Here is a 17,658-nt window from a genome sequence, read left to right as displayed (position 1 = left end):
TGAGAGGCAATCCCTCCAAAATAGGTGGATGCCTGGTTGTCACCAGAACTTGTGTCCCCAAATTCCTGGTATGAAGGCAATCTGATATTTTGAATTTTCTTTGACTTTCGGTGATAATGGTCACCAAGGACAGCAATAAAAACCTGTCAGGGGTTCTAACCTGTCTCCAATCTATCCAAAGCTGAAAAAATAAATTGTATATACACCGATCAGCCATGACAATATGACCACCCATCTAATATTGAGTATGGCCCCCTTTTTCTAAAACAGCCCTCGCCCATTGAGGCATGGACACCAAAGTAACATCCACATGAATGGCAGGATCCAAGGTGTCCCAGCAGAATATTGCCCAAAGTATCACACTGTCTCTGCCAACTTGCCTTTTTACACCGCTTCCTGGTGCCAACTCTTCCCCAGGTAACACACACGCACCCAGCCATCCACATGATGTAAAAGAAAACATGATTCAACAGACCAGGCCACCTTCTTCCATTGCTCTGTAGTCCAGTTCTGATGTTCATGTGACCATTGTAGAAGCTTTTGGCTGTGGTCACCATGGGCTTCACAGCTCCATACACAACAAACTGCGAAGCCCATTTTTTTCTGCTTTCCCCACATCAACTTCATGGACAACTACCTTGCTACCTAATATATCTCACCAATTTTCAGATGGCATTCTAACAAGATATTCCTTTTACTTGTCAGTGGTCATAATGTTATGGCTGATCGGTGAAAATGCCTGGAGTTCAGCTTCAATCACTTGCCGACCGCAGATTTCCCACAGCAGGGCGGCTCGGCTGCGCATAATCATGTAGATCTATGTGATTATGTGCACGCAGTTTTGGCGGCGCCCATCACGCTCCCGCTGCGATTAGACACAGCGGGAGTCAGACCAGGGGAGGAGCGGGCTCAATCGCCGCTGGCCTCCCGTGATCTTCGGCTAGAATGACAGAAGAGCCGCCTGGGTTGAACAGAGGCACAGAGAGTTCGGTGATTCAGCTTAGCTGAATCACACAATCTTTTCCTGCCTGTCTGACAGAAGAGCCGCTTGCTTATGTAAACAAAGCAAGCGGCTCTTCTGTCAGACAGGCAGGAAAAGATCGTGTGATTCAGCTAAGCTGAATCACCGAACTCTCTGTGCCTCTGTTTAACCCATCCCCCCATACAGTCCGTAAGCACAATAGGGAACACATTTAACCACTTGATCACCCCAGTGTTAAACCCTTCCCTGCCAGTGTCATTTATACAGTAACGGTGCATATTATTTAGCACTGATTACTGTATTAATGTCACTGGTCCCCAAAAAATGTCAGTTAGGGGGTCTGATTGCCTCCATTATTAATAAAAAAAAAAAAAGTCCATACATCTATCCCGTAGTTTGTAAACGCTATAACCTTTGCGCAAACTAATTAATAAACGCTTTTTGGGAATTTTTTTTACCAAAAATTTGTATCAGAATACAAATTGGCCTAAACTGATAAAAAAAAATTGATTTTTAAAATTTTTTAATTGGGAATGTTTTATTGAAGAAATTAAAAATATTGTGTGTTTTTTTTTTTTTTTCAAAATTGTTGCTATTTTTTTTTGTTTATAGCGCAAAATCTAAAAACTGCAGAGGTGATCAAATGCCACCAAAAGAAAGCTCTATTTGTGGGGAAAAAAAGGACATCAATTGTATTTGGGTACAGCGTCGCACGACCGCACAATTGTAAGTTAAAGCAATGCAGTGCCAAACTGCAAAAAAATGGCCAGAAGGGGGTAAAACCTTCTGGAGCTAAAGTGGTTAAATATTGTCATTCCGATGCCACTCCCTTACCCTGGTTAGATAATCATGACTGAAGCATGAACTGTATAATGAGTGGAGGAGCCCAGCGCGTCCATCAACAAGGGACCTTCTTCTTCTTCTTCCCTGTCCTGGCCAAGGCTTAAAATAGCCCAAATCGTGCCTTCATCCTCTGAGATCTGGCCTGGAGCCAGGCCCCGGATTTCAGCTCACACGTTCTGGTTGGAGCTCAATGAATGAAATCTTCTCTAATTGTACTTAATGAGCAGGGAGGATTCCTGCCAATCCGACACAAAGAGAGCACATCAAAGCAGACACAAAACAAAATGCTGCATTAGTGCTAATGGGCTCTTCAAAGTGCAGTCAGGGCTTTCCTACATTCAATACAAGTCAAGGATACAATCGGAGAATGGACAAGACACCGACCTCTCGTTATTCGGGGACAGACCTCAAGTGACCTTCATGGAAAGACATTTTCCTATATGGCAGTAGAGGAGTGTAAGGTGACCTGTTGGTTGCACAGTTGTAAGGACAAGTCAGTAATGACCACATAAAGATCCCAACACTTTAACATACCTCCCAACTTTTTGAGATGGGAATGAGGGACACCTATTAGTATGTAGGCACAGGACACACCCCCTGCCCCTAAGGGAGAATTATACAAAAAAAAAAATTAGTTAATCACTTGCCCTCTGAAAGATTTACCCCCCTTCATATAGTACTGCATTACTTTAACCACTTGCCGACCGCCGCCCGACTATATACGGCGGCGGTCAGCCCCTCCCAGGCAAAGTGACGTACCGGTATGTCACTAGCCTGGGAGCGAATAGGGGGCGAGTGCGCGCCGCCGGAGGCGCGCTCCCGCCCCCGCTCGTACCCGAAGAAGCCGGCGCGTTTGACCGGCGGACCCGACGTCCGCCGGTACCCGAAGAAGCCAGCACCCGATGTCCGCCGGTCACTCGAGATCGTTGGGTAGAGAGGGAGAAAGGCAGGCGGCTAATGAAAACAAAGCCGCCTGTCATTCTCCCCCTGTGTAAAAGCACAGATCACTCCGTCCTGCTAAGTAGGACCGTCGATCTGTGCTGTTACACAAACAGCCACATCCAATGACAGTAAGAAACACACCCCTAGGGACACACTTAACCCCTCCCTCTCCAATAAAGTCAACCCCCTTCACTGCCAGTGTCATTTTTACAGTAACAGTGCATATGTATAGCACTGATTACTGTAGTAATGTCACTGGTACCCCCAAAAGTGTCAAAAATGGCAGTCAAGGGTCCGATCTGTCCGCCGCAATGTCGCAGTACCGCAAAAAAAATCGCAGATCGCCGCCATTACAACAAAAAAAACATAAAAAAAAAACAAAAATCTTTCCCTTAGTTAGTAAACGCAATAACTTTTGCGCAAACCAATCAAAATACGCTTATTGTGATTTTTTTTACCAAACATATGTAGCAGAAAACAAATTGGCCAAAAATTAAAAAAAATGTTGATTTTTACATTTTGGGGGGGGGGGGGGTTTCATATAAAAAAATGTGAAAAATATTGTTATTTTTGCAAAATTTACACTCTTTTTTTGTTTATAGCGCATGATCAAAAAATCGCACAGGTGATCAAATACCACCAAAAGAAAGCCGTTTGTGGGGAAAAAAGGACGTCAATTTCATTTGGGTACAGCGTCGCACGACCGCGCAATTGTCCTTTAAAGTCACGCAGTGCCGAATCGCAAAATACCCCCTGGTCAGGAAGGGGGTAGAATCTTCCGGGGCTTAAGTGGTTAACTGACAATTGCGCGGTTGTGCGACACTGCAACCAAATAAAATTTATGTCCTTTTTTTCCCCACAAATAGAGGTTTTTTTTTTGGTGTATTTGATCACCTCTGCGTTTTTTATTTTTTGCACTATGAACTAAAAAGGCTGACAATTTTGAAAAGAAAAAGCATATTTTTTACTTTCTGCTATAAAACACATCAAATACAAAATGTAAAAAAACGAATTTCTTTATAAATTTAGGCCAGTATGTATTCTGCTAAGTTTTTGGTAAAAAATACAAAATCCCATTAAGCTTATATTGATTGGTTTGAGGAAACAGTTATAGAGTCTACAAACTACGGGATATTATGGAGGGGCAGAGCGGAGAGTGGTGACTGACAGTCCTCGCTCTCCACTCAGAGCAGTCCAAAAACTGGGCGATCAGCGGTCATGTGGTCACTTAGTTCTCGGTCTCAGAGCTGACATGGGACAGCTGCAGCATCACACAGATACTGCAGCATGGAGGTGAGTATTGATGTTTATTTTCTCCCTTAACCACTTCCTGACCACCCGCCGCCTTTTTACTGCGGCAGGGTGGCTCACGCAGGCAAAGCGACGTAGGTCTATGTCGCTCGCCTGAAGGCCGCTAGGGGGCACACGTGCGCCCCCCCCGATCGTCAGCAGGGAAGCCGATGCGGGTGTCAGGTGGCTCCGATTGCCGCCAGACACCCGCAATCTCTCCCCGCTGAGAGAGAAGGACGGTCGGCTGTTGTAAACACAGCCGCCTGTCCTTCTGCCTGCAATGATCACAGAGACCATATGATCCTGCTATATAGAATCGCATGTCTCTGTGATCATTTCACAAGTCCAACCCCCCACACAGTTAGAATCACTCCCCTAGGGTCACATTTAACCCCTTGATCACCCACACTGTTAACCCCGTAATGTCGCAGTCCCGCAAAGAAAAATCACAGATCGCTGCCATTACTAGTAATAAAAAAAACATTAAAAATGACATAAATCTTTCCCGTAGTTAGTAGACGCAATAACTTTTTACACTTATTGCGATTTTTTTTTTTTACCAAAAATATGTAGCAGAAAACAAATTGTCCTAAAATGTTAAAAAATTTTGATTTTTAAATTTTTTTTTTTTGAGAATGTTATATAGTAGAATGTGACAAATATTGTTTTTTCTTTTTTTTCCAAAATTGAGGCAGTCAGCCTGGGGACCAGAGGAAAGGAACTGAACCCATAAGTCCAAGAGAGCTGACTGGAGGGGTAGAGACACTGGAGACCCTCGAAAAACAGTATCGTGAGTACAGGGGATCGTGTCTAGGGGCCTGACCTGAGGGGGGCCACCCCAGTGTAGGATAGTCAGAGGACGGGTGACAGTCTGTGGAGTGAAAGGGGATACTAGGCAGGTAACCCGAAGATAATCTACCTAACTAAGTCGTCTGAACAGAGACTTGACCTAAATTCATCGAGTGGCAAGGTGAATCTGCAGCCTGGCTGCATCTACAGATAGGAGTCCTCATCCATTGTGAATAGTTCAAATTGGAGTATCCCACTCTTCCCTTCTCCCATCCCTATTTAAAATAAAACACCAAAAACAACTACATACCTCTGGACTGATCATTGACTGAGCCAAAGATGTTAAGTATTAATCTGTGAAAGCCAATGTTGCTAACGGTAACCCAGGGGGACCCGAAGGTGTGTTATCCAGCAGTCCTCAAGGGGGCAGTGCTACACCAGTAAAAAACTGTTTGCAAATGCATATGCATATGCGGGTACCCACACGCGCCCGTCGCTAATGTTGGCGCCAATGGGACTTCTATTAGCCAGTGCTGTCTGATCTACAGCTATTACCCGTGCTCCTGAGTCTGTTCCTGTGCTGACTTCTGTTACTGACCTGGCTTGCCCTCACCTTGCTTGAATGCTATCTGCCCGGACCTTGGCCTGTCTCTGGATTTGCTCTGCCTTCTGCTCATCTGTCTGATTCTATGTTGCTGACTTCTGCGTGTATCCTGACCATTCTCTGCCTGACATTTATGCTTGTATCTGACCATCTATTGCTGACCTGGCTCGTCTGGCCTTGCATCCAGTTATCCTGCGTTTCATGCTACCTGGTCCCTGCTGGTCTTGCACCTGCTACCTGCCAGCTGCCTGTCAAGTACCTGCCGCCTGCCCAATCCGGGGTCTGCTGTCTCTGCTGCCATCTGCCTGTTCCAGGGATCTGCCCGTCTCTGGTGATGCACCAGCTACCCACTGCTGCGGCTGACGGACATATTACAGGCCCTCATACCTCGCCGTGCTCTTGTGGCCACTGTCGCAACATACATCAGTGGTCTCAGAGCCGGGCTGTACGAGGGGCCTCCCTCTACACATTACATGACAGTTATTGTACAATTTTCTTGTACAACTTTCCTTTAAATTTTCCAAAACCATATGAGGTCAGAACTAAAAACTCTCAATTTGTATGCAGTCAGGCAGGTCTCTTGCACTATATAGTTGAAGGTAAATTTAAAGGGAATCCAATAAGAAAATTGTATAATGTCTTTACAGCTTAAAGGGATGCAGACCTTGCCACTGTCCTCATTAGGGCTCTGCGGGTGCAGCAGCTGATTGATAATTATGAAATTACTCCCATACTGACTCACTCAACACATGGACAAAGACAAAAAAACAGCAATTTCTTTAAAATAACAAATAGGTAGGAGTCTGCAACAAAGTTTGTTAAAATCCCTACAATGTACATAGATCACCCAGAATGTTTTTTTTCTCGACAAAAGTGAAGTTACTCTTTAAGCAAACACCCCCTAACAAAAAAGAATAAGGAACTTCTAGGTAATACAACAACAAGAGAAACAAGAAATGGGCAATTTGGGACTTTATGTGAGAACTGGCGAGCACTGCTCAGTGTCTCCATCCCTGTGAATAGTCAATTGAAAAGCAAGAGGGGATAAATGAAGGTGTGAAAAACAGCCGGTCCCTAGTTTGAAATACTTACCCACCAGTCTGCTAACAAACCAAAAAAAACCTGTCTAACAATATAAGTTAAAAACAGGAGTTTAGTTAACACATATTTGCAAATGCATGCGGAAGCTGCAAGGCCAACAACAAGGCATCCTGCGTTTCTTGCAGAACCTAACACTAAATAACACTGCTCAACCTGAGTGTCCAAGTGTCTTCACAAAAGGAAGTACATGCTTGCTAATAGATGGATGGGAAACAGATGGGATTGGAGACCGCCCAATCCTCCCCCACCTGCTCCAATCCATGACTGGCAATGAAAACGCATGGCTGTATAAAAAACCATGGAGTGCAAACTAAATGTGATCAGCTGGGAGACACACACCCCCATCCCTTTAGTAAAGATGTTATAGGCAAATGGGGACTTTGAGTGAGACACCCGCATGTAAAGCAAGCGTCTCCATCCCTAGTAAGATACAAGAAATGGGCAATTTGGGACTTTATGTGAGAACTGGCGAGCACTGCACAGTGTCTCCATCCCTGTTAATAGTCAATTGAAAAGCAAGATGGGATAAATGAAGGTGTGTGAAAAACAGCCGGTCCCTAGTTTGAAATACTTACCCACCAGTCTGCTAACAAACCAAAATAAACCTGTCTCACAATATAAGTTAAAAACAGGAGTTTAGTTAACACACATTTACAAATGCATGCGGAAGCTGCAAGGCCAACAACAAGGCAACAACGCGTGATGGCGTCCACAATGACCTAGCTTATGCGTTTCAAGGGAGAACCCTCCCAGTGACGATTTTGGCTTTGAGGAAGAGGGTTCTCCTTCGAAATGCGTAAGCCAGATTATTGTGGACGCCATCATCCATCCAGCAGTATGGAAGTGTCCTGGAGGCGATTGGTTCCTATTTCCTATATTCATGTATACATCTTATGTTTGTGAGTACAGTATAATGCAGTGGTTCTTAACCTTGTTGGAGGTACTGAACCCCACCAGTTTCATATGCGCATTCACCGAACCCTTCTTAATTGGAAAAATAAAATATAATTTTTTCAAATTCAAAACATAGGTATATATTATTTTAGGTATATATCTATACATAGGTGCACAAAATGAACAAAACCATTAAGAACAAAGAACAAAACCATTAAAACTTGATTTTCACACAAAAAACAAAAACATAATAATGAATATTTACTGCAAATTAGTGTTACTTCTGCTGTTGTCTTTCAGAGACCATTTCAGAAATGCGCGGCTTTATCTTGGCAAGTGCCACTCTCATGTCATTATCATGTCTCATGTCACCTCACCCTGGCCTGCTGTAAGGGGGCATCTATGTTGGGGATGGGACCTCACCTCACCCTGGCCTGCTGTAAGGGGGGAGATCTATATGGGGGACGGGACCTCACCTCACCCTGGCCTGCTGTAAGGGGGGATCTATATGGGGGACCTGATCTATATGCGCCGAACCCTCGAGACTGACCCACCAAACCCCTGGGGTTCGATCGAACCCAGGTTAAGAACCACTGGTATAATGTATCCTATCTATTTGGGTTTTAATAAACTTTTTTAGTAGTAATGCACAAGGTTGGTGCACCCTTCTCTTGTTGTTGTCTTTTAGTGTTTTTGGATACCCTTGGTCCTGAGGGGGCAGCAAGACCGCCTATTTTGGTGCTAAAAAGACCATTCAGATCACTTACCTTCCCGCATACCACTTGAGCGCAGGAGAGATACTGGTTTTGGAATACTTCTAGGTAATATCCAGTTTTACATGGCAGGCCTGTAAGTGAATGTCTTACCCACTGAGTGTTCAAAGCATTACTCGACCTAGGCTGAACCGGACACCTATCCGTGGGCAAAACCATTTCAGCATGTGAAACTGAACCATGTACTTTACTGTCAGAGTGGTAAGGATGTGGAATTCTCTTCCACAAGCAGTGGTATCAGCGAGGAGCATCGATAGTTTCAAAAAACTGTTAGATGGGCACCTTAACGACCACAACATACAAGGGTATACAATGTACTATTGACAGCAAACACACACACACTCATTATAGGTTGGATTGGTGTCTTTTTGTAACCTCACTAACTATGTAAATATATGATGTCAGTTAAAGCAACCTCACAAAAAAAAAAATAGCATTTTTTTGTTATTAAAAAAACAAAAAATGTGTTCATATTTAATCCTTTATTATCCCTTAGTTTACCCTATACAGCCCTAATTAATCTCTTCTTCCCCTTCTCCCTGTTAGCTATTATTTACTTGTCAATTTTATTTTATTCTTCATTATTTTTCTCACCATTTATATTTACACTTTTTGTTCATTTTGTTTGTTAATTTTTAGTGTTGCATCAAAAAAGTGCAAAAATGAAAAACAAAACTTTTTTCTTAATTCCGTAAATAACTTTGCAATTCTTTGTGCCAGAATCATAATTTTAGTTTAATTTTAAATAGCATAAATTATATAAAAACGTTTATACTTTTATCTACTATAACATTTTTTTAAAACTAACACTGATCAAAGTAGAAAAAGGTGCATTTTTTTTGTTTTTGGCTATCGATTGGATAAAAAAATAAAATCACAAATAGAAAGATAATGTATTACTTTGTTATCTTAAATAATGACAAAGCTATTGCTAAAAAAAAAAAAACAGGCTCATAGAATATAGTGCATGTATAGAATATAGAATAGAATACAGTGTATGTATAGAATATAGAATAGAATACAGTGTATGTACAGAATACAGTATGTATTTTTACATGCATACATGTAAATATTGCAAACAAATTTAAAACTTGTGCTGGTCCATAGGGGTGTGCGGGTGCGAGAGCTGAAGTGGTTAAAATGGAATGAGTCATATAATAATCGCATGAACTCTTCAGCGGGTGGAGAAAACATCAGAGGAATATGTTGAACTGTGGGAGATGGTGGAGCTATTATCCCATTCCACATCACTCAGTGTTCCCACCGATTCCTGGGATGGTTCCTTGTGGAGCTCCTTATGGGTATTCGTTGAGCTTTCAAGTTCTGCACAGCGGTCGCGAACCTGGGAGCAACAACAGATCAATTGGAATTACTGTATTAGCTTATAGCCTTAAAAATGCAATGTCATCTTGCTCATGTAGTGGTAGTGCCCCTACAATGGCCATCCCTTGATCCCCATATAATCACCTTGCTTGTACTCCCTTACTGCTCCTTCCTTTTTTGAACTGAAACTGGCAGGGGCGTAACTACAGGGGTTGCAGAGGTTTCAATTGCAACCAGGCCCCATGCTCCAGGGGGGCCTGTGCAGCTCCCCTGTACAGCTGGATAGGAGGGGCGGCAGGGGCAGTATGTAGATAAATCACTGTCCTCCTTTTTCCTCCTGTAGCCGCATGAGGAAAATGGAGGAGATTGGTTCCTCTGTATGCTTCCCCCGCCGCTCCTCCTATCCAGTTCACTTGTGCTCTGCTGTCTGTGGGCCCCTGTGTGCTCCCCTGGTCCCCCCCCCCCACTGTGCTCCCTCCCCTCTCCTGTCAGCTGCTGCAGGGGATGTGTCACAATAGAGAACCAGGGAGGGGTCAGTAAATCTGTAATTTACCAGCTCCTTCCTTTTCTGAATGGACAGAGTCATAGTCAGTGACATTGTAAAAAAAATTAAATAAAATGATAAAATAATACAATTAAATTACCAAAAAATAAAAACTACTGACACCAGTGGGTGAACCTCCAGGATCGCAAAGGTCACACTTGCAACCGGGCCCTGGCATTCCACCACCGTGGGGAGTCCCCAAGATGGCAGGAAGGGGGACCATGCAGAACTTCTGAAAAGGTCCCGCTGCAGGACCGTAATAAAGGGCCCCGCAACGAGAGTAAAGGGGCCTAAGATCAGTGGGAAGAGCACCCGGCTTGAAGGGAAGGGGGGAACCTTCATGGTTTCTTCCACCGGGGCCCTGAGGGTTCTAGTTACGCCTCTGCTGAGTGGGTGACCAGGGAGAGCAGTGATTACACCCCCTAGGTCAAGGTCATGTGACAGCACTCAAGCCTAGTAATTAGCTGCTATGCCTGGGCAACATGAGAGGGGAGCAGTTCACATGCCACCCCGTACCCAGAGGTTTGGGTATTCTCAAAGGAGGAGTGTGGGAGTGCAAGTAGGGTGAATATAAAGGTGTCATGCAATGCCCTTTGCAGAGACACTGTCATTGCACAGGATGTCCCCACAGTTTAATCACTGGGGGAGAGGAGACTGAGGAAGTGCTTCCTTCTACCTGCAGCAGACTGATGACATAATATCAGCCTAGGCAAAGTTACTGAATTGGAGCTCAGGGACAGCTTTTTAATGATAAATTAGAGCTTTTGGTTAAATTGTACTGTTGCTATACATTGTGACATCACGTCAGGAATGCAAATTACTTTAAAGACTTACTTTAATGCAAATTACTTAACCTTAGTGAATCAGACCTTTTCCTGTAAAGAATTTGTATTGAAGGCTCTTTAACAGCCGACTTTTCATAACATGCTTGAAAATATCTGCAATGTTGGACTACATTGTTTCTATATGCATAAACAGGTTGCATCCCTCACACATTCCGGACCATGCATGTGCTAAGATCAGCCTTTCTCAATCCAAGAGAAACCCTTGAAATCATTTTTAGGCCTTGGGAAACCCCTGCTAAAATCAATTAATTGGTGGCCAATGGGAAGAATGAGAGTATGTTATTAAGGCGCTCACAGGGGGTGCTGCTCTCTATTGTGGCTGCTAATAGAGGCAAATGGTCAGGCGGGGTTCAGGCAGGACACTGGTACTTAGACGAGTTGTCAGCTGGAGCAGCCTTGGGGGGGAGTAGGGCTCAGATGCCTGGAGGCTGAGAGTGTTGGGCTGACCCCGGGTGTAAGGGGGGAGGGGGAGTCCGGGTGTGGACAATCCACTGTTCAGTGGGTGGATGAGGAGGGAGAGGATGGGTTGCACTCCGGGCTGCTCTCTGGGTGAGCGAAGCAGCTCAATGTTAATCATAAAAGAGAGGGGGGAAAAAAGCGCCAGTGGAGTGCAGTTTAAAAGAAGGAAGTTTTATTAAAAAGAGGAACAGGTTATGGTGACTCGATACTGGACTCACTTCAGTGCAGTCACTGTGGTGCCCTCCCTGGTGTTGGTCAGTTAGCTCGGTGCCTGCTCTGGGTCCTGATGCGGTCCAATCATCCGGGAGAAGTCCGGGGTCTCTCAGGCGACTTCCGGGTCGGATCGGCATAGGAGATGTGGAGCGTTGTGGAGGCTTCTTCCGGCTGCGTCTGACGTCACGGGGTGTCTGGGCTTTGGTGGGCATATCCGGGCGTCACAACATGTTTCGGAGCATGCGCTACATACAGCTGGCGGGCATGCGCACTTCTTTGTCAAGTGTCACGCCCACCAAAGCCCAGACACCCCGTGACGTCAGACGCAGCCGGAAGAAGCCTCCACAACGCTCCACATCTCCTATGCCGATCCGACCCGGAAGTCGCCTGAGAGACCCCGGACTTCTCCCGGATGATTGGACCGCATCAGGACCCAGAGCAGGCACCGAGCTAACTGACCAACACCAGGGAGGGCACCACAGTGACTGCACTGAAGTGAGTCCAGTATCGAGTCACCATAACCTGTTCCTCTTTTTAATAAAACTTCCTTCTTTTAAACTGCACTCCACTGGCGCTTTTTTCCCCCTCTCTTTAATGGGAAGAATGCCCCCTTTCCAGACAGATAAAGAGACTGTTGGTGTCCTGCAGCTGGCACTGCCAAGTGGTGTTGCCAGAGGCGTAACTAGAACCTTCAGGGCCCCGGTGCAAGAAACCAGGAAGGGCCCCCCGGACCCCTGGCCGGGGCCCTTCTCTTCAAGCTTGGGGCTCTTCCCACTGATCCTGGGGCCCTTTACTCTCGTTGCGGGGCCCTTTATTATGGTCCCGCAGCAGGACCCTTTTACGAGTTCTGCAGTGGGCCCCCTTCCTGCCATCTTGGGGCCCCACGGTGGTAGAATGCCAGGGCCCAGTCGCAAGTGTGACCTTTGTGATCCTGGAAGTTCACCCACTGGTGTCAGTAGTTTTTATTTTTTGGTATTTTAATTGTATTATATTTTATCATTTTCTTTTTTTACAATATCGCTGACTATGACTCTGTCCATTCAGAAAAGGAAGGAGCTGATAAATTACATATTTACCGACTCCTTCCTGGTTCTCTATTGTGACACATCCCCTGCAGCAGCCGGCAGGAGAGGGAAGGGAGCACAGTGTGTGGGGGGGGGGGGGGGGCAGCACAGTAAGGGGGGGGACCAGGGGAGCCCACAGGGGCCCAGAGACAGCAGAACACAAGTGAACTGGATAGGAGGAGTGGCGAGGGCAGCATAGAGAGGAACCAATCTCCTCCATTTTCCTCCTGCAGCTACAGGAGGAAAAAGGAGGACAGTGATTTCTTTACATGCTGCCCCCACCGCCCCTCCTATCCAGGTGTATAGTGGAGCTGCACAGGCCCCCTGGAGCATGGGGCTCGGTTGCGATTGCAACCCCTGCAACCCCTGTAGTTACACCCCTGGGTGTTGCCCACACACCTATGCAGTCACTATCAAATGATAGTTCAAACAGCCACAGTTCTGGGAACCCCTAGTAAACTCTTGAGGAATCTTAGGATTCCACAGAACCCTGGTTGAGAATGGCTGGCTAAGATAAAGAACTTACTGCATTTATTTGTCGAATGAGCGATGGTCGAATTTCCAGCTCTAGCTGCCAGTCACAGCTTACGATCTGCTGGTGAAACTTTTCCAAGTCCAGCTGCCGCTGAAGTTTCTCCAGCCTCTTCTTATTCTCCAGGCTGATAGTGGTCTGTACGTCAGATGTTCCCTGTCCATCTTTCTGCATTAACTGCTTCAGTTCATCGATGTCTTGCTGCAAAAAGCGAACCTTCTGTTTGGAGTCTCTCATTTGGTGCTCCAGAATCTCAGCCCGCCCAGCTCTCCATAAGAGAAACATCATATGCTCCCTTGTGTCCTTCAGATGGGACTGAGCTTCTATGTCAGCAGAGTGTTTAAAGGCCCCAAAAAGTTGTCTGTCGTCTCCTACCGTGAGATATTCTATGCCCAACTGAGGTTGGGTTTCAGAAGTGGGTGAAGGTTTCTTGGATTTAGCTTCATGGAGCAGAATCCAGTTTTGTGCCAGGTTAGCCGTCACTAGACTCTCTTCAAATATATCTGGGATACAATGTAGAAGAGCCATGGTATGTGGAGTTCCATTATAATGTTGTTGCCGTGGACTCCCTGTGTTCAGGAGAAGGGCCCAATTACGACGGTGGTGGAAGAGTTGTCGGGCAGTGCCAGAGATGTTTGGAGGAGACAGCGGGATTGGTGTCGGTGTGGTCTCATCCTCGTCATTGACATAGAGGTTATCACACAAAGGAAAAACAACATGCTCGTCAAAAGCATCCTTCATTGTCCGAAGGTACTTCACATAGGACAGAAGCCAGGATAAGTACTTATGAAGCTGCACCCCTTGTTCCCTGATGGTGGAGGAAGATTGGACATACTGCTCTATTTGCTTCCAGTTATGAACTTCTACCTTGTGGTCTTCTGATAGCAGTGCCAGAGCCCTTTGCAACGTCTGCAGGTCAAAGTTTACTCGACACTTCTGAACTTGTTCTTCAAAGACCCTAAGTTCTTCCCGTAAGGATTTGTATAACTTATCCATCCTAGAGCCCGGCACAAAGCTCTATCCTAAGATCATAATTTAGTTCTTCTGTAGAATATACTTTGCACCTGTAGTGTTTGTCCAAGCTTAAGAACGTTCCATTAGCTCTTGAAGGATCTCAGAGTTGGGTTGTCAAAACATTCTCCAAACTTTTCAAAGTTTTTGCTTTTAGTTTGTCTGTTAGCTACCTGTAAATCTCATGTTCGGCTCTCCTATTTATACTCTTGTCCCTTCCCTTTTGCTGGACTCGTTTTAAAGATTACGCGGAGTTGGTCGGTCTCCCAGCAACCGCAGGCAGGTTTAGACCTGCACCTGCAGATAAGACTGGTGTTAAGTTTCTGGCAATTACGGGCGGTCTCCATTGCTGACTAGGATTCCAGTAAATGACTGAAGACATAAATATTTCACGTAGATCTGTTGCAGGTGAAGATTGATTTTGCTTTTTAAATTTCTACTGCCATGTTCAGGTATTCAGCAGCAGAAAATCAGTGCCTCTTACCTAGGCTGAAAAAACACTAGCAGAATTTTGTTCGAAATTTTTCTTTTTAAGAATGTTCATCTGTATTACTATTCATTAGTGTGGCCGTTTTTTGCCCGCAAAGAGAAGAAAATTTGAAGGAGCAGGATGGAGAATTTTTCTTGAATATACAAATTTCTAACAGTGAATGTGGTTTTCATTTGGTAAATCAAATTACTTGCAAAATCAAATCAAAATTTAGAAGTTCTTTTTTTATGGGATTTGTCAAGTCATTGAATGTATTTAAAATTTTTGTATGATCATTCATACCAACGTTCATTGAAAAATCTACCAGTGTATTGCTAACTTTAAAATGTGTCTCTTTTTCGTTTTCAAGTAGGGAACACTTACCGCCATCCTGACCAGGCCATTTTTTGCTATTTAGCACTACGCTTCTTTAACCATTTAAGCTCCGGAAGATTTTACCCCCTTCCTGACCAGGGGGTTTTTTGCGATTTTTTACTGCTTTACTTTAACGGACAATTGCGCGGTCGTGCGACGCTGTACCTAAACGAATTTAAAGTCCTTTTTTTTCCACAAACAGAGCTTTCTTTTGGTGGTATTTGATCACCTGTGCGATTTTTTGATCATGCGCTATAAACAAAAAAAGAGCAAAAATAATATTTTTCACATTTTTTTATATGAAATTCCCCCCAAAAAAATGTAAAAATCTAAATTTTTTAACATTTTCGGCCAATTTGTTTTATGCTACATATGTTTGGTAAAAAAACCCGCAAAAAGCGTATTTTGATTGGTTTGCGCAAAAGTTATCGCGTTTACTAACAAAGGGAAAGATTTCTGTCATTTTTGGTGTTTTTTTTTTAACGAGTAATGGCAGCGATCTGCGATTTTTTTTGCGGGACTGCGACATTGCAGGGGACAGATCGGACCCTTGACTGACATTTTTAAAAACTTTTGGGGGTACCAGTGACATTACTGCAGTAATCAGTTCTATACATATGCACTGTTACTGCAAAAATGACGCTGGCAGGGAAGGGGTTAACTGTATTGGAGAGGGAGGGGTTAAGTGTGTCCTAGGGGTGTATTTCTAACTGTGATTGGACATGGCTACTAGTGTAAAAACAGAGATCAACGGTTCTACATAGTAGAACCGTCTGATCTCCATTTTTACACAGGGGAAAATGACAGGCGGCTTGTTTACATTAGCCGCCTGCCTTTCTCCCTTCATGGTGAACGATCGCGAGTGACCGGCGGACATCGGGTCCGCCGGTCACACGCTCTGACTTGTTAGGGAACGAGCCGGGGCGCGCGCTCGCCCGCTATTGGCTCACAAGCCAGTGACAGGCTAGTGACGTACCGGTACGTCACTTTGCCTGGCCGGGGCTGACCGCCGCAGTATATGTACTTGCGGCGGTCGGCAACTGGTTAAAATGTGTCTCTTTTTCATTTTCAAGTAGGGAACACTTACCGCCATCATGACCAGGCCATTTTTTGCTATTTAGCACTACGCTACTTTAACTGGTAATTGTGCAGTCATGCAACACTGTATCCCAAATTAAATTTATATAATTTTTTTCACACAAATAGAACTTTTTTTTTGGTGGTATTTGATCACCACTGAGTTTTTTTTTTTATTATTATATAAAGGAAAAATGACTGAAAATTTTGAAAAAAAAAAAAAAATCAATATTTTTTACTTTCTGCTATAAAACATATCCAATAAAAAAATGTAAAAAATCGAATTTCTTCATAAATTTAGGCCAAAATGTATTCTGCTACAGGTCTCTGGTAAAAAAAAAATTCCAATAAGTGTATGGTAATTGGTTTGCCTGAAAGATATAGCGTCTACAAACTATGGTGTATTTATATATATTGAAATTTCTATTATTATTTTTTCTTCATACTACTAATGGCGGTGCTCAATCTGACACTAAGTGCTGGTTCACACATTTGTGATGCAGGAACCCTGCGAATCCACTGCGGGTTCTCGCATCACACTTGACTCGCAGGCAGTTTACACTGCCATATGCGAATTGCTAGGGGTGTCAATACAAAGTGAATGACACCCCAGATCAGTTTGCATATTGCAGTGGGAACTGTCAGTTTGGGCATGAATCGGATCGTATAGGTGTGAACACCCATGCGATCCGATTCTGGTGCGGACCAAAAAAAAGGGTCCTGTGCGACTTTGGTCCATATGTGATGTGAATTCAGCCATACAATCTGTATGGCTGAATTCGCAATGCACAGACATCGCATGCGATTTGCAGAGCAGTGCACTGCGAATCATATGCAAAGTCTGACATTGCATATGTGTGAACCGGCACTTACTGACACTGAATGGAAACTGATTAACTGCCACTGACTTTACCAATGACACTAATACAGTGATCAGTGCTAATACTATACACTGTCACTGTACTAATGACACTGGCTGGGAAGGGGTTAACATCTAGAGCAGGAGTTCCCAAACTGTGGGTCAGGACCCACTGGGGGGTCGCGAGCTGCATTTGAGTGGGTCGCGCTGAGCTGGAAATCACTGAGAGCAGGCCTGCTTAAATTGTGCTGTGCGAGCCCGCGCAAATTACAGAGAGACAGAACAATCAAATCGCGATGGATTCAGGACCCCGCCCATGCAGTTTATGGAGGTTGGTCTGCATTTCCCACGAGGAGGATACTTGCATCAGTGAGTGGGTATGTGGGCTGTTGTTATGTAGGATATGTTCATGGGGTGCAGAGCCAGCTCCTTGGTCCTGCTGGCAGGATTCTCTCAGCTATTGCGGGCAGAGACGGCAGCCTTGGTGCCATAGGAGGACCAGGTGGCCTGGCGGGGTCAGGAGTTCATGGCAGCGTCTGTGACCCCAGTAGAGGATCTGAAGGAGAAGAGCCAGGAAACCAAGACCAGCATAGAGCTCCTCATCATGGAGACTCTGGGTGAGTTGTGCTGGGCCTTGGAGAGGGCAAACAGGGGCTTCACCTTCACTGT

At 44.7% G+C, this 17,658-nt stretch overlaps 1 protein-coding gene across 2 annotated transcripts in view; it reads right to left on the bottom strand.

Annotated features, from left to right (window-relative positions):
- Nucleotides 1–9,322: 9,322 nt before the first annotated feature.
- Nucleotides 9,323–17,658, bottom strand: part of LOC309558024 (uncharacterized protein) — a 122,316-nt gene continuing 113,980 nt past the window's right edge. Inside the window, exons 1-3 of one of the 2 annotated variants that reach the window (XM_082260945.1) lie at nucleotides 14,694–14,754; nucleotides 13,193–14,608; nucleotides 9,323–9,560 (exon numbers count right to left, since the gene is read on the bottom strand). In XM_082260945.1, the coding sequence (XP_082117071.1) occupies nucleotides 9,393–9,560; nucleotides 13,193–14,194 (1,170 nt within the window). In that variant the 5' untranslated portion in view covers nucleotides 14,195–14,608; nucleotides 14,694–14,754 and the 3' untranslated portion in view covers nucleotides 9,323–9,392. Of the gene's footprint in view, nucleotides 9,561–13,192; nucleotides 14,609–14,693; nucleotides 14,755–17,658 lie in introns of those variants that run through there. The other variant, XR_014225400.1, reaches the window with a different exon arrangement.

The sequence above is a fragment of the Pelophylax lessonae genome, assembly GCF_965119305.1.
Source record: "Pelophylax lessonae genome assembly, chromosome: 6".
Classification (NCBI taxonomy): domain Eukaryota; kingdom Metazoa; phylum Chordata; class Amphibia; order Anura; family Ranidae; genus Pelophylax; species Pelophylax lessonae.
Note: the sequence above shows the minus strand (reverse complement) of the source record. Positions and strands in the feature narration are given on the sequence as shown.